A 25,259-nucleotide genomic window follows, 5' to 3' on the forward strand; every position below is an offset into this window, starting at 1 on the left:
GAAGGGGATGGGGGTTGTTGTGTTTGATAGATAAGAACAGGAGATGGGCATGCTCACACTGTGCTCTTTGTTCTGTGAGAGACCCTTTTACTGCCAGGAAGCCTCCAACCTAGTCTCCTCTGGCAGTGAGAGGGTGTTCATGAGAAGATGGAGTTGAGGAGTACGCTAACACTAGACGTCTTTCACTTAACATTCGATAGGTTTGGAAAGTACTACGACGATGCTCATGCAGTCTAAGGCAGCTCTGGTTGGATAATCAGGTCTAACTCTAGGACAGTAAGATCCTGGGATCTTGATCCTTGGTGTAAGAAAATAATTAAAAAGAAAAATGGTTTATTTGGATAACTTAGTGACACTTTTTTCATGCATTTTCTATCCTAAGAGAGGTACACACACAAACACCACACACAAAAACACACTCCAGGTTTCCCCTTTACTCACGTAAGCAAACTGTGATCCTGATTGTTGCTATTTGGAGGAAATGGCGATATACAGGATTAAACTGAGCAGGTACCTCATATATTGAAGAGTGAGGGAACTGGCTGACATCTAAACTTTTCATACAACAACAGTTTTTTTTACACAGATACTTACAGCGCTGCTGTCCTTCTTGCCTTTGTGTGAGGAGGCCACGACCGCCAGATACTGGATGACCTTTTTGGTGTTCTCTGTCTTCCCTGCACCAGACTCTCCCCTGGGGAGAAAAGAGTGAGAAGAGAATTAATGCAGTGGAGAGATAGTGGAAGGGAAAAATGAAGATAAGAAGCAAAGACAAGTGCTCTGTTCACAGTTCAATAAGTCCGTTTAATTAAACAGAAATCATGTGCAGCAGAGATACACTATATTGCCAAAAATATTCGCTCACCTGTCTTTACTCGCGTAAGAACTTAAGCGACATCCTATTCTTAACCCATAGTATTTAATATGATGTCTGTCCACCCTTTGCAGCTATAACAGCCTCAACTATTCTGGGAGGACTTTCCACAAGGTTTAGGAGTGTGTTTATGGGAATTTTTCACCATTCTTTCAGAAGCGTGTTTGTGAGGTCACACACTGATGTTGGACAAGAAGGCCTGGCTCTCAATCTCCGCTCTAATTCATCCTAAAGGTGTTCTATTGGGTTTAGGTCAGGACTCTGCGCTAGCCAGTCAAGTTCATCCACACCAAACTCAATGCGGTCAGACAAGAACCGTTCTCCTGGCAACCCCCCAAACTCAGACTCATCCTCCTACCATCGCATCCTGCTTCAACAGCAACAAAGTAGGATCTAATTCACTCTTCCGGTGATGTCTCCCAAGTTCCATTAAAACTAGTGACTAATTCAGAACAGTTTCCTTCCAAATTTACATTCCAAATTATATGCTGTTAATTATCTTTATTTTTATTCTCAAATCATCTACTCTACATCAAACTAGGTTAGCATCATTTCTTTCATATCATATTTAGCCATTTTCTGTTTATTTACTCACATCATATTCATACAACCACGTAATTTATGCTTGTCCTTTTGTGATTTAATAATTAATCTTCAAAACGTCAGTCGTTGTCCAGAAATCATTATTTGGGAAGTGGAGTCAATTTCATGCGGACTCATTACTTAAGATATGAGATTGATTCATAATTAATAGTTTTGTTAATTAATTAAAAGTTTTAATGAATTAATAATTACAATATTTTATTGGTTTAGAAAAATAACCAATCTGCATAAGCAGTGGTGCCCTATTCTTCTTCAAGGTTTATCAATAATATTTATATATTATCACTGTTTATCACTACACAACTGTCCTGATCCTCAGCTTTCAAGGTAAGAATGTGATTTCAAACATTTAACATTCATCCTATTCGCTTACATTAGGGCTTAAAAGTAATATTTCAACACAAGTTGAAGCTTTTTATTTAAAGACTTTCTTTGTGTTTCTTCTTTTATATAACGATTAACTTCAAGCTAGACTGGAAATGTTAAGAGAGAAGAATATGCATCATGTAACTTAACTGGACCTTAGCCATAATGGGTACACTGATACAAGTTTTCCCCATTTCCTAAGGCTTGTTGCTGAAAGTTTCATATTTTATGTCCTTTTGACTTTCTTATTGAATGAAAATATGTACAATTCAAAACACTGATTAATTACTTGAATTAAATGACGGCCAACAGGCAGAAGAGACCTGATTACTGATGATGATAGTTTTGTTAAATTTAAATCATAACTACAAATAAAAACTAATGAATATCCTACTCAAACAAACCAAAAATCTAAAGGAAATATATTCCATTATTTTAAAAAATTTATGTTTTCATTTTTTTTAAACAGATTTAGGAAAAAACTCCTTGAAGAAAATGATCTTGGATTTTCAGAGAGCCAATATTGAACAATACCAGAGAAATCAGCCAACAGTACACCAAATAGATAGCTCCTTTAGACACCAGTCCATAAAAGGTCTTGGATGTCCCGTGTTTTAGAGCTAGTCAGCTCCTACAGGAGCCCAACTATTCTCTTCTGATTGAGTCTAGTAAGAAAATACTAAATGCAGGCTCTTAGTCAGATGTTAATAAATTCAGATGAGCACTTTACTTCCAGGTGGTTTATGTAACAGTCACTCTTGTGTATTGACAGCACAGATAAGATAAACTGAAATGATAGAACTGATCATATTTATAAGTTAATAACACCCAGTTTTATAATCCTTTTCTCTTTTCTTTTTCCAATGACAAATATAAAGACTTCTTGGAACTTTCATTCAGACAAAGTTCAAATAAGTCTTCATGTTCATATACAGCTTTAAATGGTTACAAATTAAGTTAAGAACAACAGTTGAGGTCCATTGTAAACTTTTTCTCCCAGTCTTCTGAAGAAAATCTTACATTTTACAAAGCTTAATTAAGATGATTTCCCTTTACAAACAATGTGTTAAGGCTCTAAAAGTTTCAGTGAATGTTGTGAATCTGCACTTTGACACAACTTCCTGCAACTTTATAGCCTTCATGTCCAGTCTGTTGGTCATATCTGTTACACAGACATGAAAAGATTATTAGACCAAGGAAATGAGTGACCCTGGAGGGATGAAAAGTCAACATCTCAAGAATGGATTTAGCCAGCTCCCAGCTGTTTCCCATGGCAAATTCTTGCTACACTGTAAGCCCCGATGAGTTGAATTTACTAAAAAATTTTGAGGAAACCGGTTGCCCTAAAAAATTTAAGCAATGTATAATGAAAACTTGAGTGAATTTAACTTAAGTTTTTAAGTACAACAATCTAAATAACAAGTTGATTTAACTTTAGATCTCTTGCAAAGTCAATTGCTCCCAGTTGTGTTGATTATCTATTCTTCTGTAATTCATCTCCCATAGTGTTAAATTTAACACCTAAGCTGAGTTTATATAGTTCTCCAATAGTGATACATCATAGCATTTAAGTGTTCCTTTTCCAAACATGAAGGTGTTTTTTAACACCATAGTAATTGTTTCAGCGTGATCCTCAGGCACCTTAACAAGGCTATTACATAACTGAAACTTATGGTAAGCAATAGACACTTACACTTTCCTCACTCATGCAGCCCCTGTTTCTTTACAGATACACTAGACTTTTATGCCACAGGCAGGAAGTCACTTACTCAGTAAACAATTTCACTCATGGTGGAAAGTTTAAAAACTTGAAAATCTTGAACAATCCACCAGAAACATGAACAGAGGACTCCAAGCAATGGTTACTGTACAATAGGCATCATCTAAACATATCCAAACATAGTTCAAAACATCTCAAACACATATAAACACTTTGCATGAGGGCATCATGGGAACATTACTCAAATTTTGAAACAGAAGTGGGCGGGGCTTAAATCAATTGACTCTGCAGAGTTGATGGGATCAACACTGTCAAACAACTCCAACACTGAAGACCACAATGCAAAGGAGATGAGGAGGCGTGGTTATGACTAAAACTTAGCATTTTAAGGGAATTTAACTTTAATTTATTCACATATTCAACTATGTCTACAAATTAGTAGAATATACTTAGCATTTTATAGTAATGCAATCAAACTTAAATAATTTATGTACATTTTAATTAAATCATTTAATTAGATATAAAGTCCGGGTTTACAGTGTACTGAGTGGAGGACAATAAGGCATGTAATCACTGCTTGGATTACCAGTATAAACTCACTGACCAGAAACATTTGAAAGATCCTAAAGAAGTCCAGTAGAATAGCACTGCAACGTGTGTAACATGTTTATAGTTTTGTTTACACTATGAGGGAAGGCCATCTTCCATTCTGTGATCAGTTCTGATGTTTTGATTTGTGGAAGTGATGTACAAAAAAGGTTGTTCATGGAGTCACATTCCTACATTTCAATGAGAAACTTCATTTCCAAAAACAAACAACTGTGAACTTGTAAAGACTACTTATAGAATAGATGCTCTTTAAGCTATAAGTGTGGCCCAAGCTTTTGCTGAGAAGGAAGCTAAGAATAATTACTAACTCTGTATTCCTACCAGCAACATAGCATCAAAATAGCTTTGAGCTAGAGAGTGTTAATGCTTTACTCTGTGAATATTGCTTTCCATTACAGATTGCTGTTCAAACAGTATTACAAAAACAAAATACATGCCAGGGCAATTAAATATGTGTCCACACACATGCAGATGCGAAATGTCATGCATGACATTCCATGAAACATTTTTTCCCATATATGGTTCCAGAGGCCTGAGAGCAGCTGTAGCTCAAAGTGAAATCTTAAGGTGTCTGCCGACCTGACTGCTGATCCACATGAGGGAAGTCTGTCTTTCAACTCTTTGGTATCATGTTGTTGATTGTTATAGAAAAGTTTCAAGTAACACTTTTTGGGAGATTTTTCCCCATTACCATCATCCATTCATTATGTGCATGACTGCTTGTAAAACAGAACAGTAAACTTTGTACATCTCTGAGTTAAAAGGAAGGGTCAAGTAAAAAAAAAATTTCAACAAATTTCTCCCAAATTTTGATAAAGACGGCTTCAGAGTTGAGGAAATAATCTGATGTAACCAAGTATTTGACTGCATCCTGGCATCTGTTCTGTAAACTTTGAGCAAAGACAGCCTTGAGGGTGGAAGAGCCCTTTTTTCATTTCCTCTACTGGGACAACTGGAATCTAAACAGCAAATATGTTGCTGTTTACTCAAAACCTTGAAAGGAAATCCTGCAAACTGTATAACAGTAAAGTATAAACAGTATACCCATGAAAGGTGCTAATGATACAGTGTGTGCTGTTCCATTACTACCTTAAATAAGTTATCCGTACTTCTTTGAGATAGTACATAAAAACCCTCCCTCTCTAAAATGGCAATCTCTTTAAAATAAGGAACATAAACAGCTAAAGACACTATAAGAGAAAATGAAAAACAAATAGATATTAAATTGTTGATTAATCAAATATCAGTCCAGAGTTTTTAACAGATAGTGCCACTGCCCCACAATAGAGGCCTTATCACTGACAGTCTGATACCACGGTCAAAGTTCTAAAGAATAAGTTTAAAACCAATAAACAAACAAAATGGAGCCCACAAATTTGGAGAGCTGATCTTTTTCTCCCATCAGGATGTAGGGGATACTTCCTGATTGTGGTTCAGAAAAGAGAGTGAGGCCACAGCCCTCTGGGAGTGCAGAGTGGCTCTATTTGAATACAGCATAACTGCATCATAATTTAACAAACTAAAGCTTTCAGCATCATCTAAAAATACCACTGTTACACTATCAGTGATTTTTATATGTTGGTTTTGGATGCTGAGATACCAGCAAGCAATCTCTTTTGTTTAACTCTGTGTTTATGCAAGCATTATGTAACTGTTTTTTCTCACATGCACACACACAACCTTCTTTCTAGGATTAATATGAAGTCAAGGAAAAGGAGTAAAAAAATAGACAAAGTGAGTGAAGTGATTTTTGCTTACGTGCAGAGAATGGACTGGTCTTCACGATCTGTTAACAGAAAAAGTTAACAGTGTTAGATTATTTGTTGAAATACAACCACTAAGAGAGAGAACCCAAGGAACTAACAGACTCATGAAAATGGTGCAGGATTGAAAAGATATTTAAATAAAACAGTGCAAATATTCTCTTGCTATAATGTTTGATAAGCATGTTTTCCTCATTTTGAGTTTAACATACATATTATTACACTGCACTACTGTACATATAACACACAAAACCATACTTGTTTCACCGGGAATAGAGACAAATCTAATTACACACTTAAGCATCCAACTGGGACTCAGAGTAAAGTTTGATGTAGGGTGTGTGATTTGTGAAGGCTCCCACAGAACTTTGATTTTCAACCTTGAAAATCCACTCTGAATGTGCTGAGCAATGAGTCATCCAGAAATACTCCAGGGAGTATCCAGTGAGTCCATGTAAGGTTATTTTGTAACTGCATCCTTCAATAAAAACTACCCTGTGGGAGAACACTGAGCACTGCAGGAAGAAAAGATAACTTTTGCGCATAAAAACTGTCAGTAAATGACACCATGATCAACTGCACTGCAAAAATGATCAAATTTAGGAAAAAGACCCAACACAGAACATCCCCTATCAGTCATCGTTAAACAGCCAAGAGCATCCGCATGAACAGTGTTATCATTTTCATATTTTATCATTGTTTTTTGTGTGTGTGTGTGTGTGTGTTGGGATGTGTCCCTGCAAGACATACACACACAGTTCCAGTCCCTGGACATCCTTGTGTTGAGTTAACCTAGCAGTGATGCAGTTTCTCTGATTGGATTCTGACTGTAGCTGCTGCTCCATTTGTTTCTTCTGTACATACACACACAGAAAATGCAGCCTGTTACCTCTCTGCACTTCCTAATTAAGGCAGATGGAGCGAGAGAGTTGGGGTGGGTGGAAAAAGTTGAAAGCTTTCATAAAACATCCCAAATAAATAATCAGTCTTGCACTGGAAACTCAGAGTGCAGAGTTTTGGTTTTTTTTGTCATTACAATATAAATAATATTTCTGTGTCACCGATTCAGTCATGTTAAGTTAGAGCCCAAAATCAGATCACATGTGAGAGTCTGTGTCTTTGAACCTCTCTGAAGCACTGTCGACACACTGAAAGCACTGAAAAACAACATTTCATCGGCTGCATGGGACAGAAAACTCCCTGTGGGAATTTCACATCTTTATCTTAAGACATCAAAGACTAAGGCAGAATTTTAGAGGAATGGGATCTCAGCCAAGATTGCAGGAAGAATGTTTTTAAAGCTTAGGAGCTTTATCTGGATTTGTTATAGTTATGCCCTACTTCCACTGTAATATGTGAGGTGTTGAAGCTCTAGTTTTCAATGAAGAAGTGCCTGCATCATAAATTTTATTTTTGTGGGAAATCCCAAGGAAATATCAACAATAACATCCATCTTCATCCACAAGGTTATATAATAATGGCTAAAATGGGCTTTAGAGATGTGTGGTTTGTCTTAACCTTTTGGTAAAATCCTTATATTACAGTAAAACTTTAAACCATTTTGATGCTTAGTAGTTATAGCTATTGAATAAATATTATTCTTTGAAACAGTTTCAAAAAGTTTCTGTTTTTTGTTATGTTTTAAAATCCCAGTGTGAAGTGTATACTGAATAATGGAAATAAAATGTAGCCAGGTACACCAAAGTAGCAAATCAGGGACAGCATTAACCCAGTCTGGGTCCACATTAGTCAGGCCTTTCTGACTATCTGAATGTACACAGTCAATTTTAAAGATTCTGTATGTGCTGTATCTCTCTTTTAAGGTTGATCCTGTCTTTTCTTTTGCATTTATAGCTAATAAAACTGTCAAAGTCCTCCTGCTTATTTTGTTGCATGCTACTTTTTTCATAAGAGTAGCTTGAAGAACTAATTTTCAACTTAAAAACTGAAGGAATGATTATCATGCCTGTGCAAATAGCAACTTTATATATCATGAGCCTAAACAAATGTCTGTTCAGTTTAAACTAAAAAAATGACCCTGACTAGCTGAAACTATTCCTTTTCATCAACAGACTGCATCAAACTTCATCATACTAAGAGTGTACCATAAACTGAAAATGGTCTCCATGTCGCAACTGTATGGATTCCCCTGCTGGGGAAAAGCAATCCAAACACCCGCACAAACACCAATCAATCTTCCTCTTCTTGTTTACATGTGACACTGTTTACACACAATAGCTGCAGCAGTAAATAAAATAAGTCCACCAGCTGGGTGGAGCTTAAAATCAACCATGGCATTCAAATAACCAGCAGTTGCATTTTTCACTAAGAACATACACTTAGCTTTAACAACATCATCAAGAACCCAAAGCAGGACAAGAATCTTCATAACAATGCAAAAAGAATAGAGCAAACTGAAGTCAGAGACTCTGATGATCCATTAATCTCCTGGCATGTTTGTTAATTGTGTTATGCTAACACTGGTGGCTTTATAATTAGTTTGAGGGACATATTTGATGTCTATCACAACACTTATTAGTAATGCCCACCATCGTCTCAGCCAGAGGAATTGGATGGCATGGTTTCTTAACTCTGGAAACTAAACATTGCTCCATTACTTAAGAGTAAGTCCTGTAAACATCCCGCTTCATTGGGAAACTAAACAAAAGATTAGTCTAGTCATAAATACATTCACTTAGAGATTTCTGTCATCGGTTTAAACTGAGAGGAAAAAAGTTTTTGATTTCATTTAAATAGGGGTCAGCAGGGTGAGACGGAAACAGGAAATGTTTTACTGCCCTCCACCCATCTCTCAATCCAGATGTCAACTCCTCTGAGAGAACATCCTCACGTCAACATGAAGTCCAGTGGGCATGACCCCTGGAAGCACAAGAAACAGATTCTATGGGAAACCAGCCGCTCTAAAGTTGTACCACTCCAGGATTTTCCAAGAGCCATTTACTGTAAGCACATCTCTGCCATGGCTAGTGTTGTCACCTATACAAGACATTGACTCTCAAATAGGCCATAAAAGACTCTTAAATTGGATTGCAGTCTGTTAACAGACTTTACAGGACTCAGGCAGGCAGGTGGAGCTCTGAGGTTGATTTTGGACTGTGTGTGATAACAAACACAATTCTGCATTTTATCAGCCAGTCAGCACAGAAACGTTTGTGGTTTCTAATAGACACATTGTACAGCCAAATACTGACAGATGTCACCACTCAGGCAAAGTGAAACTACTGACTGCTGTTTCCACAGCCTAACCTCACCCGACTCTTGCAGCAACACTTGGATTCTGTAACCTTTAAAAGATGGTGCTTGATGGAGAGTAACAAAGGACGTGTAGTTCCTATTCTACGGATGAACTGAGCAAAATTAAACAACTGTGGGTAATTTATTTGTTGTAACTGTTTATGTGATTTGCCATTCTTATACTGTTAGAAAAACATTTAAATAACACCCCACCCAAAAAAAAAACAAGACAACATTATATTGTTTTCCATGAGTGTATTATAAGAGAGTAAGATATCTGGCATGGGATGTTTGAGATCTCCTACCTTGCATCATGTTCCTGTAAGCATTATCAGCAATGGAGTAGATGTGAGGAGGGACTTCATGTCTTTTCTTCCCTTTGTACATTTCAATGATCTTCTCTGAGTAAATTGGGAGCATTTTATAGGGGTTGACCACCACACAGAACAGACCAGAGTACGTCTGAGAGGAAAAAAAACAAGATAAAGTTACAAATGTATAGACTGTTTTAACTTTTTTGCATCTTTCATTTTTATAATCATGAGGACTGATGAGCTATTACATTTCTGTCAAAAGTGTAGGTGGACAATGAAAATGCCACAACTGCTTTACAAAATTTACAAAAGAGTTTTAGGTTTCACACTTTTAAGTAAATATTTTAGAAGCATTTTAAATGTTTTTACTGTATCCTTACATAAATAAGGCCAGAGAAGTATCTCTCCCGTAGGTTGTGCAACACTGAGGCTTCATTCAGGCAGGTGAGCTCCGCCATATCCTCCACCTTACTGAACTTGGGAGGGTTCATCTTCTGGATGTCATCCTTGTTGACTGTCACTTTCTTTGCATTGTCAGCCAGCTCGACCAGTACCTCGTCTCCATGCTCCTCCTTGATGCTGGCTGCCTCAAAGCCATGCTTCTCAGATGGAATCCACACCAGCTTCTTTGCCGCCCAGTCAGCCTGAGCCATTGGGCTGTTCAAGAGGTCTTTGTCAACAAAGAGGAACTTCTCATCCTCACTCGGGCCCTTCTTGGACATTTTTGGTTAAGGTGGAAGGCCAACTGTTGGAGGGGACAGATGATTTGTATGTTGAAAAAGAGTCATTCACATAGAAAGTAAAGTCAAATGGGAGGTGCAAAAAGAAGAAGGAACAAAGAAAGGCTAAAGAGCAGGAAGCAGATAAAGATGAGATGACAAGAAATTATGCATCAACATAAGGGATGTTGAACTACATTGTTGCAAAACTGTGATCCCAAAAGTGTTTAGCAACATTTAACAACTCAAATTTTTAATGAACTTTACAGACAAACACATAACCTTGCTATAATCCTGTTCCTGTTTATCTTGTTTGGGCAAAAAAGTTTTTGCACAACATCAACTAAATACTGCATTATGGGATAAGTCTTTGGTACACAGCTCATACTACTAGAGTTACCTTCAGATTCTGATGATAATCCATGCGGGACTTCCGGGACCCAGAGTCTGGTCTTTCTCACAGACCCCCCTCCCGCCCCCTCGACCCCACACTTTCACACATGCCACAAGGGAGGCGCACAAACAATTCCTCTTCTTAATTTAGACTGCGAGATTAAGGCTGAGAAATTGATGCCTATCAAAATCAAACAAAGACTAGAACTTTTTTTCAACAGCTTCATCTAAAATATCCCAAACCATTAATGCTCAGTGGCAATTACTTAAAGTCAGTTGTTAAGCAAGTTTAATTGACAGCATCCATGTCTCCCACATCTTCCCCCCTCCATCTCTCTCTCCTGCTATGAGGCTCCAGTCTCGTGCTGTGATGACCATATAAGGGCTCCTTCTCTGGAGCAAGACTCTTTTCTGTGGACCTAAACAGCAAGGCAAGTGAACTCCCAAACAAAGCCCATATAGGGAATAGTATGTCTCTTGCTGGCCTCGTCGTTTACTCCAAAATGATAACAGCTAGGCAGAGAGCCTGAGGGGGCCAGGGGCTTTAACAATCATGCTTCACATACAACACAATGCAATACAACAACTTTATCTATCCACGAAGGGAAATTCATTTGTCTGGAGTCTCATCTGTTTATGGTAGAATTATATAGTCTTATTGCTGATGGTATGAAAGATCTTCTATATCTTTCTGTCCTGCAGCAAAGAGAGAGGAGCCGTCCACCACCATTGTTTCTTTGGTCATTTAGGGAGATATGAAGTGGATGATCCATGTTCCTCAGAATGGCCTCCACCTTCTTCATTGTGCATCTCTCCACCTCATCCTCCAATGAGTTCAGCTTGATTCCGACCACAGAGTCAGCTTTTTTCACCAGTTTGTTCAGACGCCTTGCATCCTTGTGTTTTACACTGCCTCCCCAGCAGACTGTAGCACAAAACAGAACACTTGCCACCACAGACTGACAAAACATCTGCAGCATCTTACTGCAGATGTCTATTGATCGGAGTCTTCTCAACATCTTAAGAGGCGGCTATGCCCCTTTTTGTAGATGAAGTCTACGTTTTTAGACCAGTCCAACTTATTATCCAGCTGTACACCTAAATATTTATATGATGTCACCACCTCAATGTCCACGCCATGGACATGGACATGGGCAGGTGTTAGGGGGCACCCATGGACATAGGCCCCTATTTGCAATATTTTCTAAATGCAAAGGGCAGTTGCTAATTTATGAACAAGGGTCTAAATTTTGGCCATATCTGCGAGTAGTATTTGCAGTGGGAGCAACTACAAATGACAACCAGGATGAGGTGAGGGACCTTAACATTTTGAAATATAGGCTAAGTCAGAAATACAGCTTTGCAGCATCTATTTCAAATGCACTATCATGCGCTATACTGTTGTCTCATTTTGCCAGAAAATAATATAAACTGGTACAGTGAGTCTAATACCTCATCTAAACCATATCATAATATGTCAGACTGGATTAGCCTCTACTACTACTGAGGATAAACTTAGTGGTACAAGGATTACAGACACTGAGCCAGTCCAGTCCACGGGTTGTTACTTCACCCCCTCCCCTCTCCATCCCTCTGTACACTCTGACTGGCACACACATTAATTGAGTGGGAACTATGTAAAAAAGCCACTGAGCCTCCTGAGAAAGCCAAAAAATGCACCCCAGGGACCAGCCAAACCAAACCACCCAGAAACTCCAGAAAGATATTGCATAAATATTAACTGGAGTCGGAGACAGACACTTCCTATTTGTCAAAAACTGCAGAGCCGGTGGATGAGTGCAGTGAGCCAAGCAAAGTTCTGAGGAAGCCAGGAGGAGACCAGCTGATGCTTGGATGATCAGTTATTTTTGAAGATAAAAGTGAACAGACTTTTCCTGACACACCCTCCCTCAAGTGCCTGTAGCCAGCAGTGAAGTGCCTTCTGCTCAACCCTCAACCCCTTTACCTTGCCACACTACTCTGGTTATTATCTCTCCAAATCCTCTCCTCCTCTCCCTCTCTCTGTTGTGTCAACAAAGTTTTGTACTTGGTCACTTTTTCTCAAAGATGTCTGTCTGCATTGGAGTTGAAAGGATTACAGACAAATACAGACTAGGAATTTAAAGGATGACAGGAGCTCACAGCCATCAGTAAAGCTTGTCTGTTATCACATGCATCATCGTTATCAAAAACTTCATCCTGACATAAGACTGAACTACCATAACTACCGTGGAACAACAATGTTAATCCTCAACTTAAGCACATGCAGGAACAACAAGGGCACCACATAGACTGACAAAAACTTGCTCAGTTTAGTGCAAACTCAAGGAAGTGTCACTGTGCCCCCAAGTGTATAAAGTCCTTTACACAGATTAAAGTTTGGCTGCAATTCCTAAACAAATCACAATGATATAATAATACAACTTTTAGATGTGGGAAATAGCAGTAACATGGTTTTATAATATAATGTAGTTTAGATATCACAATAATGGAGCAGAAATGCCATACAGGGGGGCAAGTGACTCGTTGACTTCTAGTTAAAAATTGTCCTGTGAAAGATTTTACTCAGTTTCTCTTGTGGCAGTGTCACAAACAATTGCTCTTTAAATATTTCATCAATTAACCTGCCACACTGGAACTGTCATTCCTTTTTACAGTTATTAAGATGACTGTGAAAATTAGAAAATCATAAAAACTAAAATACACTTTTGGTTTGTACTACTACAAAGAGCCCACTGGATTTTAAAATGCAAAGACTGACCTTTCAATTACAAATTTAGAGGTGGCCTTCAGAGATGCCTTATTGATAGGAAAAGCCTTGTTTTTTATGACATGGCTCCTTAAAACAAGTGTCTGTGCATAATGTTGTTTTTATTGTGTTTTAATCAGCATCTCCATTGATAAGGGCACTTTCAAGTTAGTCTTCTTGTTATGTAATGAAATTGAAAGGTACCTCTAGGCTAATAACCATTGCATATGTAGACTGATAAAGGGCTGAATACTAAACTGGTCATCAATATAATTCATTACTTTGGTAAACCACTTTAACTAACTTTAACTTTAACAAATATACACAAAACTTAAAGTTATCACTGAAGGGTTCGGTGACAACGGAAACAAATGAGCCAGTTCTCACTGTGGTGTCTGCATCTTCAGCCACAACAGTTTGACAAACAAGCAGCTTGATAAACCCATATTTGGGAAACAGGAAACTATGGTTGGGGCCAGGCTGTGTACTGAGGCAGCCAATTCAGAGATGACTTCCCCTTACTTCTGGTTTTTATTTTTTATATTGTGGCGTGCTGCAATGAATGCACCATTATTTTTTTACTTCACTCAAAACCTGCTTTCTATTATACAGATAAGCACGAATTGCAAGTTGGACTAAACTCAGTAGTGCCTTATATCTAAACACTTATGAGGGATAAAAACGGTCTAACCCTCTTCAGTGAACAACAAAATACTCGTGCAAACCACAGACAACGACAAACTCCAACAAAATTGGAAAGGCACACTTTCTTCTTTCCTGCTGGTCACAGTTGAAAGCAAAAAACATCTTTTCAAGTCTCCGTGGCATCGTGTTCCATTCATGTTTTAACTCATTCGGAAAAAAGCATGAATTTCTCTTATTCAAACGCAGTTCAGATAGGCTAGTTAGCAAAGTGTTAAAGGGATGCAGTTCGACAAGTGCACTACAGCATCACCAATAGAAAACCCTGGAGGGAAACGGCATACTCACATGTTGTTGAGAAATGTATCTTTATAGGAGCAGTGCACTTGGAAAGTCAGGGTTTGGAGCGTCTTGCGTTGACAAGGTAGGCTACTCCAAAAACGAACAGTCCAAATGACCCCCGTCAAATTCAGAGCCTTACCATTTAAACTGCGCACTGCTGCGCGAGGGTGGAGCGGCATAAGCTGGACCTCCTCCTCCTCCTCCTCGAGCATCGTCCAGCGGCAGGCACCAGCAGCATCAATAACGTGGTCGGGCAGGAAGCTGAGGACATGCGCACTAATGTGAGTCATAATATGAATAAGATAGCAGAATTAATACGGTGGAAATAAAAAAACAGCCCACTTAAAAGATTTAATGTTTACAGATAACTATTAAGTTAACAAATAGGCTACCCTATTTCCACAAAAAAATATAATCACATAAATATTCGTCTTCTTTTAGCAAACATCAACACATTAAATCTTACAGGCAAACCTTATAACCTTATAATAAGGTGGTTAGAAAATTCTTATAATTATCTTCATCATCATAAATGACCAACCACTATGCCAGATGTTAAAATTAGTGAACTTGCATCACTTAAATGCTTTTTCCATGTTGATGTATCAGCGCTAGATTTTGAAAAAATAAAATATATGATATTATAGTTCTCTAGCTACTGCTGTAATTTTCATCTTTAAAAGTGTATCCATGAATTTGAATTCTAACCTTAGTGTAAACTTTAATAATTAAAAAAGATTTGTGGCATACATTTTGACTTAACAATTGCTTAGTTCTGCAGTAAAATGTTCCAGGGAGCCATTAGAGCATGACAGTTGGCCAAAGTGGAAAGTTGGATTTGTATCAAAATAACTTCAGTGAAAAAGTCTAATAAAATATAGATTTATTCCTGAGAGTTGAGAATCATCATCAAAATCAGTTTTCCTCCATTTCAGCATCTGTAATCTTTGCTGTGCAGTATACATTGTCTGAAGTTAAAGAATAGAAATAAAATAAGACAGAAACACAACTAACTGCCTCCTCCAATCGTACACTATGTAGGGGCTTTAGATGATGCAATCTGAGCTGACTCCTCATAAGGCAAGGTGTCCCCAGTACAGGAATCACCCTTTCCTCTAACAACACCACACATAGCACATAATTCACATAATGTTTGTGTGTGTGCGTGTGTGTGTGAACAACCCAAGGAAAGACTTATCATTACGCACATCACATTCCAACACCACAAACAGCCCCCACTCCCACACACACACTTTTGCATCCCTTCTGTCTCCAGCTTCTTTCCAATGAAACTTCCTATATAAGGACACTAATCTATTTGCTCCAATAAATCAAACTGCTGGTTGACGGCTGGGGCCTGTTTTGTACCAGAGAAGCACACACCAAGTGGCTGTGTGCAAAGGCTGATGACAAACCCAAGATCAACATGGAGGACCTTGGAGCTCTCTCTGGCCAACATCAAGGAGGAGGGGTTTTGTTAATGACGGAGAAACTCTGGTTGAAGATTCAGGGAGTTGGGGTGAGAAACAAGGCAGAGGGAGGGATGAAGAATGGGACAAAAAGGAGGAGGAAGAGGAGGAGGAGGAGGAGATGGAGACAAGGCAGCAAATACACTGAACAGAGAGCTTGCGGTGTGTGCCATATAAGGATAGTGGGGTCTGGATGGAATCTCGGGAGCTTTCTGTGTAACTTTCAAAGTCTAGCACAGATGGACATCTCCAAGCTCCAGTGACTAAATATGGTCCACCAACAACATCAGTGTTCAAACAAATAAAGTTTTTTCTTTACTTATAAAAACTGTGAAAAAAACGCTGTGTGGCTGATCAATTGATCTTTCATAAAGCTTTTAAGGTAATATGTCTTTTGATAACATGTTATATTTCTCTCCCTGTAATAAGAACAAAGTTTGCATAAAAACATAACTGATCAATTTATGCACTATATGTTGGTCTCCACATTTTTCCAAAAGGATCATTGTTTTATATCTGGTGAAAAGATCGTACCTGATTTTTTAAATGTAATGTACAGCAATTCATGGCAGTAGAAGGGAGGAGAGGGGACTTAGAATACTTGGAGTGGAAGTAAGGAGTCACTATGTGCTGCAGAAGAGTCTTTACTTAACTTTGTCCTCCCCCAGATGTTGATGATGGAGAATAATCTCATGTGACTCTTGAGAGCAATGAAGAACCAAATGAAAAGTCAACAGTAAGAGGGAGAAGGAGAGACAATTGAATGGAAAATGCATAAAATACTAGACAAAGTGTGGTTAAATAACTTGTCAGTAAAATGAAATGATTGCAATTACATTTTATGTTTCCAGCATGGTCCTTATTTATGCAGTTCAGTACAAACCCAACTTAACAGCTGATGGCTTAAATGTGTGCCGTGCTTCATTATTCTGCACAAAACAAAAAAACAATAACCTAACAGAAATCTCTAAGTTAAAGCATGTTTAATGTTTTTCTTCAACCTCATGTCCATAGATGGCCATGTGTTGGAGAGAAAATATGTTTATGGATATGTTTGACTCTCGAGGAATGCAATTGGATTCTAATTTGAGCTGAGGGGCAAACATCAGTTCACTCTGTTGCAGTGAAGATTGCTGCATTTAACACTATTTATACAGCTGTCTCTTTTGGACACAGCAAGTTTGTTCAATAGGGGAGAAATTCTAGCCATTGAAAGGCAATTTCCCAGTTTCCCAACTATGTGTCATTGTTCAGTTTCCTCTTGCTTATGTAGACATTTTCAAGATTACACATATTGCTGCCTAAAGCACTGTATTTCAATGGCCCTGAGATACACAGTGGCCTTAAGCTAAAAGGACCAAAAAGGTTTTTTTTTCAAATAAATCATGAAAGTAAGATGCCAAATATCCCACTATGGCTGTTCTCAGCACATATGCGCTTAACAACACATGGTTATTTCTGAGAGGAATAAGAAGCATTAATCAGGGCACAGTATAGAATGAAGTTAATATCATATTAGACGGTAGATGGGCACAGTTCATCATGACTGTACACCACTCTGCTGGGTAGTTTAAGCATAATGCTCTCTCTGCTGTTTCATGACCTCATGAACTAATCTGAGCACTATGATGTCATCTACTAAAGCCTCGACAATCAAGAATTAATAATAAAGGCGTGACAGAAGGGACAGAATAAACATTCAAATCCTAAAAATAATATATACATGGATTGTGTTTAAGAGGATGGTGCAACTCAGAGTACAGCATCAGGATCGGGCTGAAAAACTAATGGTCGTACCCGTACATAATCAGTACCAGAAACTTGGGGTTTGAAGTTGTGTGAGATAAGAAAGTCAAGTTCCCTTAAATGGTGAACGAGGAAGTGATATGCAAAAAGGATGGGCTTGTTTGTTAAGCACAGTGCCTGGCCTTAGTGTGTATGCATGAAATGCACAAAACTTTATGTTGATCAAAAAATCTTTTTATATTATGATATATGATAAACAAAGAAATTGACCTTTTCTTCCTGGACAGAGTCTTGAATTTCCATCAGTGAGAACCACAGCTCCAGGATCTAAACTACTGGAAACACAGCACAACAGAAAGGGAGTAGTTATATAACCCCTCTTCCCCTTCAACTGAGCACGTACATGTGGAAATATCAGCAACTGTATTACACCATATTACAGTAAATTACACCAAAATTAAACATCTTTAGGTCACATATATTTTATTAAAGACAGGCAAGGGGAAAAGGCTACAATCAGTATTATACCAAGAAATAGTGTAAAAGCAAGTTGGGTTTGGCTTGGAAATGCAATGAGTGGCAGATCATTTAAAAAAAAAATCACAGGAAAGAGAACATTAAATATAGCACTACATAAACTGTGCTGTGATAAAACAAACAAACAAAAAAGATAAGACAAAAAATGCCCCAAAGTGTGAAATCTAATTTGAGTTACAACAATTCATTTAAACTGGTCCTAAAATAGTTTATTTGAAGTTTTTAGACCATTTAACAACAGTATCAATACTACAAATGTCCCTGCAACATTTACAATTCCACTTGTTTGATAGAAAATATTTTTTCTGGGAGGCAGCAATGGTAACACCATTAACATGTAGTCACTTGTCTTTGGCTGATGATCTAAGGCTGCCATCAAGTGGTAGTCAATAAAACAACACTTCAACAAATGATTTTATACTATGTATTGTATAAATAAAAAACCTTTTTACAAGTAAAACACAATATAAAATTATTTAACATATGTAAAACAAAACAGGGCATGTATCAAGGAATTGTCTTCTGCTTAAATCATTAAGAGAATAAACAGTTTTGATAACTGTGGGCCAAACCAGTGTAGAAGCCAGGAGCATCTTTATAATATGGTATCTATAGATTTCAGTTGGGTGACAGAAAATATGGAAAATGTAACTACAACCCACAGCAATGTTTATGTCAACTATAACAGGGTGAAAGGTCTATTTAATCCATAACTTGGTTCATTAACTTTCAGACATCAGATCCAGGTACTGTGCTGCACGCCGGAGTAGCAGCTGACACAGAGGTTCCCCGCAAAAACACCTTTCCACTATTATCATTGCTGTTCACAAAGTGGGACAATAAGCCGTACAGGAGAGGTCTGAAAAGTTAAATGTACAAAAAAAAAAGTTGTTGGCAACATATTTGCATGTACAGAGAAGAAATAAATTATTCTCAAATTGAGTTTTCAAGATTCCACTTGTGGTTTAATGAGAACAACAATAAGAAAATAAAGCTATTGAGCATCTTACGATTTTTCAAAATAGAACTATGACAAAAGCAGTGATTCACTTTTTCTCCAGTAGATGATCATACCCCCAGAGAATTCAGTAAATATTTGAACACGGTGTTCAGTGGCTCACTGCACTTCACTTACACTGGCTTGGAGCTTGAATCCTCAGTGACTTTCAACTCACTTGCCAGGAATTGTCTGTCCAAGGGGACTTCAGGCTGGCCTGACTCTAAGAAAACAAACAGAAGGGAGTTTTAAAGTCATACAAGTGGTCTGTGTATTAATACAGACTGGTTAAAATTACAGCACAGCAGCTGAATCTGAAATCTGTAACAGTATGAATTAGTTAGATGTTTAGATGCTGCTGCTTTCTCACAAAAGTATGCCGTAAAATGGTACGGGGCCAGTTAATGTGACACAATGCTGCATGTAAGAATTAGGAGTAGTTCTGTTGGTTTGCTTATACTTGTTATGTTCACCTACCTGCTGTCAGCACTGATGCAGTGTATCTGTACTTGTTAAACTCCAGGTACTCCCGGATGAGCTCATTGATGAGCAGGTTTTCGTGGGACAGCTGCGGACGAGGTTGACGCTGGTCATCCAGGGCACTGAACACTTCTGCCCGGATACGAGCTTTGAGCTGGCCCAGCACACCCCGGGACTCCAACGTTTCTCGTACGGCTACAATATTCAAATGTATTGGATCAGAAAAAAAACAGATATTGTGTTTGTTCCTTGCGATGGACTAGGTGACTGAATTCAGCTCGTTTAACTCTACTGTTTACCCTTACAGACGGCCTCTTTCTTTCCAACGTACTCCATTAATTTATCTGTAGATTAAAGTTTTCCAACACAATGGTAAATGCTGGGACTTCTTCAAACATGAACAACATCATGTGATTCAAAAGCACTAAAGCTTCAAATCGGGATATTTGTTAAATCGACACCTTTCCATTCTAATTCACTTTAGTGTACAATATTGAAAAGCTGTACAACAGGTAACGTAAAGTAGCCTACTCCCTAGCATGATCTACTTTAGAGCAGTCTGAAATCTATCAGAATCTATTAGTTTTAATTTATGCCGAACTGGAGAATAAGATAAAACGATACATAAAGCGCTGATAGCCTCGAAAAGTGAATTTGCTGAGCCCCCTAGCTATTTTGCAGGCTAAATTTCATTATTTCAAAATGGAGACATGTACTCTTCAGGACCTGTTGTGTTCGATGTTACTTTAGTATAGCTAACTAGTCTAGCCATAGCTAAGCAGTCTTATAGTCAGATTATCGCTGTCATATGGATGATCCCTCAGTGGTTTACTTAAGTTTGGGCAACAGGTAGACAAGTTTAAAATGACCGCTTACCACACTTCAGCTCCGTGATGGTCGCCATTGCAACAATTGTAAACAAACGACTACAGTTTATGCGCTCATGTTTTAGACTTCTGCCATCTAGTGACGGAATTAGGGAATTACAAATCACTGGTTCATGGGACCCAAACCATCACATCCAGAGCTCTGGAGCTTAGCCTACTTCTAAACCTTACAAAATGCTTCTTTCACAACCAATGTTTTTAACTCATTCAAACCACTTTATTAATATTCGTAGACTATCTTTGAATGAATTTAAGCTTGTCTCTATTTTATACAGAAATGATATAAAGGAAGCAGTAAGAAGTGAAAATGTTCTGTTAAGATAAATCCAAATTCAGCCATTCTTTCAATATTTCCACCTGGTATAAGGTGTATCCCCCTTTGAATTAAACGTCAAAGAATTGTTCTCAAATTGTGTTTTCCCATTGTTAGACTCAAGTATAGACTGACTTGATGCAAATGATCTGAGAGTTGGTGCTTTATTATGTTACTGTATACAGCAGAATCATGACACCTGTCATTTGAACCTGACATGGTCCTTCTGGATGCATTTTAACATGCATTCTTTATTTTGCTTTAAACATAATTTTTAATGGTTGATTTACTGATTGGCTAATGGCTTTACATGTTTATTGATCATGACATAAACAGAGCCATACTGTAGGTTCATATAAATTTTATTATCCAGCATGATTGAATGAAACAAGACAGTTCTTTAATAACAAAGGGTCAAAAATGAACAAGCCTGTTATAAAAAGTATAAATATAATACATTCCCTTTACTTCTAAGAACACGCAATACATTTTGTTATACAATATAAATAAACTTTAGGGTTTTTCTTTGAATATGTTGTCTAAACCAGTAAGACAAAAACAGTAAAAACCTCTTCTCTGCAAAAGTTCATCGAGTTCTTCCTTTGAATTGAGAGTAAAGTTCAATGTTGACTATTTACAGTCTGTTATGTCAGCACCAAAAGAACAATATGAATGATTTTTTTTTTTTTTTTTATCTCTGCTTGTATGGCCTGAGTTGTGTGGTGGAGGCAGAGTGACAATCAGAGTGATTTATCTCCATTGTTTTGAAGAGGCATTCTCTTCATTCATTGTGGCTTTCACTACCGGTGTCAGGTTAAATATGACCAGCAAGGTCTCCATTGACTTTATGTGTTTACTCAGACAGAAATAAACAACAGCCACAACATAGTTGGACTTCTGCTAATGCATTGGCTCACGTCAACATTTTGCTCTTTTCCCTGACTTATATAAACTTCAAATTGGCTGCTTCAAGCTCAGATTTTGAAAGCAGTGAAACCTCACTTCCCTTGCGTTTGCCAGGGTGAACCTTTTAAAGGTTAGTGTGTCAGACTATTTCCTGTCCCAGTTTCTGGGGCAAGAAGACAAAATAGATTTCTATCAATTTACAATTACAGAACTGCCTTCTTTTTGGTATACAAGGCTAAAAATAAGAGTAAACAGCAATGTTAAAGCCTGAGACAACATCAAATAATATGTCATGTGCTTTATAAAACTTACAAAAACTACAAAAATAATACAGCTTCCATTCCAAAAGAGAATGAAAATACTTAAGATCTGTGGTAGTCTTTCATTCAAGCTCCTGGCTAAATCTTTTCATGGAATAAACTGACACCACTGCTCTATATACAATATGTATAGTTTGAAGATTCTCAGCCATCCACTGCAGCTTTCTTCTGAATGTTCATCATCTGAGGTTAAAAACAGCATATTTATAAGTGCTGAAAACCAACAAAAAAGGACTGCAACTGCAGCTGCTCTGGAGATTCATTGACAATGCCCTCATCGAGAGGCGTATGAGCTGCCACAAATCTTGGAATGGCACAATTTAATGTGTGTTTCAGAGCCACACAAATAAGGTGCCACACCCACACAAGACACCAGCTCCAAGTTAAGAAGCACCATAGTGACCTAGACCAGCCCAGCCTCCCGGCACATCCTATAGAACTGTCCCCGCTGAGCGATGAGGTTGGCTGGAGAGTCCATTTCAGAAATATGGCCTCTGTCCATGACGATCACTCTGAGGTGGGGCAAAAAAACAGAAACACCAGTTTTATATCATGCATTTCTTATCACAGCTGATCAAATATGTTCTCTAAACTTGAATTGAAGCTTATGGTTTTAAGGTCTGTAAGTTGGCACTTGATTGGAACTTTGTCAAATAAAGTTAGAGGACTTCATGGCTGGGTTGCCAGTTGGCCTAGCAGTTAGATTTATGAACCCCAAAGACATAGGCTGTAGTTGTGGAAACAGGTGACCTTGTTTAACTCCATTTTCATTCCCACTCTCACCAATTTCCTCCTCTATCCACTATCCCATCTCCCAGATAGAATCATAAAAAGACAAACTATAAATCCCTAAAAAATACTTTATCGCTGCATTAATTGTTCCTTTAGAGTATATTTAAGTTCTTTATGTTCTTCCCTTTGTGTAGGAGCTGAAAACGTTTATTTCTGTAAATAGTTTTCTTTAATGATTAAATTTATATGAACACTAGATGGTGATAACAAGTCATGTAGTTTAATTGGTAAGGTGGTAGTGCCAGTTGTTTTTAGGTCACAGGTCAACAGGAAGCTGGCTAGCATAGGTGGTGGGAGCACATGGCTTTTACCGTACACATAAGAAGCCAAGCAAAAGCATCAGGATTAATCTAATCATATCATGTAATTATCAAGATGAAATGTGTCTGGTTCAGATTTTGCAAGATTAGGAACGCAACCCAGATGAGATTCTGAACATTTGCTTTATTTGGATATGCATTAAAGACCATTTCATGCACTATGCAGATGACTAAAAATAGGATAAGATTTTTGGATGCTGGATAGTCACTCTGCCTTCTGTGACAGTAAAACTGAGGAAAGCACCAGCTTTCTTATTAAAAAAATGTAATACCCCACAATTCAGAGGCTGTAGCCGTTAAACATTTGATATTTTACTTCATGGATTAGTTCAAATTAATAATTCATTCAGATGTCATTCACATTCATCATCTGTCTGTTGTTAGTGGATTGTTATGTACCTGGTGTAGTCCATGATAGTGTTGAGGCGGTGAGCAATGGTTAGGACAGTGCAGTCTTCAAACTGTTTGCGGATTGTTGACTGTATGAGTGTGTCTGTCTCCAGGTCCACAGCAGCTGTTGCCTCATCCAAAACCAGGATCTTGGTTTTCCTCAGCAAGGCCCTGGCCAGGCACACCAGCTGTCGCTGACCCAGACTGCTCAGACAAAGAGTTGGAGAAAAAGAGACATAATCTACTGTTACACTTTGCCAGTGGATTCCCTGTAAAAATATTTTATTGCCTGACACAGAGAGACAATAGTGAGCGGTTTCTCTGCATTGTAATACATAATTTCAGTGTACTCAAGTACCTGAGGTTTTCTCCCCCCTCTGAGCATTCATGGTTCAGTTTGTCAGGAAGATTGGACACAAAATTTTTGAGATGAGCGAGCTCCAGTGAACGCCACACCTCTTCATCAGTGTAGGAGTCAAAGGGGTCAAGATTCATGCGGAGAGAGCCTGAGAACAGCACAGGGTCCTGAGAGAGAGGGCAACAGATTTTTTATGACAAAACAGGCAAAAGGGTTATTTTTAAAAATGTCTTATTTGACTAGGATACAGAGTGCATCTGTTTAAAAGCTTTATGTGATGAAGGCCAGGTGCAGTTTCTATTATTCTTACTGTCGTACCTGAGGAATTATTGTAATGCGGGATCTGAGGTCATGGAGTCCTATGTCTGCGATGTTGACTCCATCGATAAAGATCTTTCCCTTTGCTGCCTCTAAGATCCTGAAGATTCCCAAGGCAAGTGAGGACTTTCCTGCTCCAGTCCTACCCACAATTCCAACCTGGAAAGAGGTCTTCAGTTAGAAATTGTGCATGACAAAGCTACAAATCAAGTAGTTTAAGTGCTACAGGATCCAGAAATGCAGAGAGTGCGAACTGCTTTGGACTTACTCTCTCTCTTTCATGAATCTGCAAGGTTATTCCCTTCAGAGCCAACTCAAGGCCTTTCCTGTACTGTAGTCCATAGTCCTGGAACTCTAGAGTGCCTCTTTGGGGCCAGGCTGGGGGTAAGGAGCTGCCTTCTATACTCCAACTGGCCTGAATGAGAAAGTTACAAAAGTCAGTAGTGAACAACAAAGGCTCTCTTGTTATACAGAATCAGATTCACAGAGTGCAGCAGGGATTTGTTACTGATGCAACACTGACCTCTTTAGCAGTATCAGCATACTCATTGACTCTCTCCACAGAAACAATGTTGTTTTCTACATCAGTCCAGGCTCTCACAATCCAACTCAGGATTCCAGTCACCTGCAATATTCAGTGCAGAAAGTTTACTTTAAATCTGACCGACTGGGTAAGGCAATAGATTTATATTTCACCCTTTTCCTGTTTAACCTCTAATTTCAACTTGAACTAAGTCCCCTGTTGCTATACACTGTATTTAATGTGTTTTTAAGTCCTATTTTGGAACACCTCTAGTTCTACTGAGTGAGAATGCATGCCTGTGTGTGTATGTGTTGGCAGAACCTCTTACCTGGAGGGAGTGAGACACAGCCAAACCCACTATGCCTGGGCTCAAGGTGCTTTTTCCCATCACTGAGAGAATGGCAGCAGCTAAGACCACACCATTACCAACAAACTCCAGATTGACAGCCAGCCACCTATATATGAAACGTTGAAGACAAATTCCTAAATTTTCACATTTTCATTTCCAAAGTGAAAAAACTCAAGTCCATACAAACAATATTAGCTCAAGTTCA

The 25,259-nt window shown here is 38.3% G+C and overlaps 3 protein-coding genes across 5 annotated transcripts in view; all 3 read right to left on the minus strand.

Moving 5' to 3' along the window:
* The window catches only part of myh11a (myosin, heavy chain 11a, smooth muscle), a 30,562-nt gene extending 16,056 nt beyond the window's left edge, over positions 1–14,506 (minus strand). For 2 of the 3 annotated variants that reach the window (XM_041784641.1, XM_041784643.1), the window contains exons 1-6: positions 14,356–14,506; positions 9,885–10,249; positions 9,496–9,652; positions 5,931–5,958; positions 595–694; positions 442–468 (exon numbers count right to left, since the gene is read on the minus strand). In XM_041784641.1, coding sequence (XP_041640575.1) covers positions 442–468; positions 595–694; positions 5,931–5,958; positions 9,496–9,652; positions 9,885–10,226 — 654 coding nt within the window. In that variant the 5' untranslated portion in view covers positions 10,227–10,249; positions 14,356–14,506. The remainder of the gene's footprint in view (positions 1–441; positions 469–594; positions 695–5,930; positions 5,959–9,495; positions 9,653–9,884; positions 10,250–14,355) is intronic. The other variant, XM_041784642.1, reaches the window with a different exon arrangement.
* A 3,532-nt stretch (positions 14,507–18,038) lies between these two features.
* cep20 (centrosomal protein 20) lies at positions 18,039–20,531 on the minus strand. Its single transcript, XM_041785029.1, has 4 exons — positions 20,455–20,531; positions 19,576–19,773; positions 19,237–19,321; positions 18,039–18,960 (listed from the first exon to the last, which is right to left on the minus strand). The coding sequence occupies exons 1-4, from the start codon at positions 20,480–20,482 to the stop codon at positions 18,831–18,833; spliced, it is 441 nt and encodes a 146-aa protein (XP_041640963.1). The 5' UTR covers positions 20,483–20,531; the 3' UTR covers positions 18,039–18,830.
* A 591-nt stretch (positions 20,532–21,122) lies between these two features.
* Positions 21,123–25,259, minus strand: part of abcc6a (ATP-binding cassette, sub-family C (CFTR/MRP), member 6a) — a 33,048-nt gene continuing 28,911 nt past the window's right edge. Inside the window, exons 25-31 of the mRNA XM_041785028.1 lie at positions 25,034–25,160; positions 24,706–24,807; positions 24,451–24,597; positions 24,183–24,341; positions 23,865–24,031; positions 23,516–23,710; positions 21,123–22,516 (exon numbers count right to left, since the gene is read on the minus strand). Of these exons, the coding sequence (XP_041640962.1) occupies positions 22,408–22,516; positions 23,516–23,710; positions 23,865–24,031; positions 24,183–24,341; positions 24,451–24,597; positions 24,706–24,807; positions 25,034–25,160 (1,006 nt within the window). The 3' untranslated portion in view covers positions 21,123–22,407. The remainder of the gene's footprint in view (positions 22,517–23,515; positions 23,711–23,864; positions 24,032–24,182; positions 24,342–24,450; positions 24,598–24,705; positions 24,808–25,033; positions 25,161–25,259) is intronic.

This window comes from Cheilinus undulatus, linkage group 4, assembly GCF_018320785.1.
Source record: "Cheilinus undulatus linkage group 4, ASM1832078v1, whole genome shotgun sequence".
Taxonomy (NCBI): Eukaryota; Metazoa; Chordata; class Actinopteri; order Labriformes; family Labridae; genus Cheilinus; species Cheilinus undulatus.